Source organism: Mandrillus leucophaeus, unplaced genomic scaffold (assembly GCF_000951045.1).
Source record: "Mandrillus leucophaeus isolate KB7577 unplaced genomic scaffold, Mleu.le_1.0 Scaffold263, whole genome shotgun sequence".
Classification (NCBI taxonomy): Eukaryota; Metazoa; Chordata; class Mammalia; order Primates; family Cercopithecidae; genus Mandrillus; species Mandrillus leucophaeus.
In genome coordinates, this window is record NW_012102732.1 from 1502754 (window position 1) to 1503657 (window position 904).

The 904-nt window shown below is 62.2% G+C and overlaps 1 protein-coding gene across 1 annotated transcript in view; it reads right to left on the reverse strand.

The window, feature by feature from the left end:
* Positions 1-320, reverse strand: part of LOC105542606 (chromosome unknown open reading frame, human C16orf72) — a 30908-nt gene extending 30588 nt beyond the window's left edge. The window contains exon 1 of the mRNA XM_011984221.1: positions 251-320. Coding sequence (XP_011839611.1) covers positions 251-320 — 70 coding nt within the window. The remainder of the gene's footprint in view (positions 1-250) is intronic.
* Between the last annotated feature and the right edge of the window lie 584 nt (positions 321-904).

Here is a 904-nt window from a genome sequence, read left to right on the forward strand (position 1 = left end):
GCTGCTGGTCCCCGCCCTACCCCGCCCACATGCTGACTGGAGAAGCACCGCCCACTGGGCCCGAGCTCCCCTGCCCGGTTGGGGCGTGGCCGCTCCAAGGGCCCCTATTAGTCGGATCCGACCGGTTCCGCGTGCCGGCTTCTGAGCACAGCACCGTGATTGGTTCTTCGGCCTGTCTGCCTGACGTAACCAAGTGGCTGGGGGAAGGGAGTGAATGTCAGGAAGGATGAAGAGGGAGGAGGGGGAGGACCTGACAGTGGTTGCGTCCGAGCCAAGGGAGCCGGTGGGGGTGGGGAGGAAGAGCTTGAAGGGATGCGCATGCGCACTTGCTCGCTGCCCCCGAGCTCCGGGGCGCCGAGTGGGGATCACGTGACCAGGCCCAGCGACCGCACCCCGCGGGAGCTTTTCCGGCGTTTACAGGCCCTGGGGGATGCAAAATCGAGTGCGACTACTGTGCCGCGGGCATTGAGAGGTGTAGTGGGTGGTAGCGTGCTTACTCCAGCCCCTGGGGCTCCCAAAGGGAGGAGGGGAGTAGAGAAAGTGAATAAAACGCCCGACTCGTATCCAAGTTTGCAAAGCACTTTCCGATTCTTTTGAGTGCCCCCCACTTCATTTATTTTTTCTCTTTGAGAAGGAGTCTTGCTACGTTGTCCAGGTCTAGACTCCTGGCCTCAAGCAATCCTCCCGCCTCGGCCTCCCAAGGCGCTGGGAATACAGGGTTGAGCCACCGCGCCCAGCCCAGAGTCCCATTTCTTAGATGGGCAAATCGAGCAACAGAGCCAAAGAAAAACTTAGGAGTTGCGAAGTCGGCTCAGCTGCCCCTGCGCCCTGGCGTCCCCGAGGTCGTTGCGCCTTCCCGGTGGACAAGAGGCAGCCGCCCGCGGAGCCGAGGATAACCCGACTG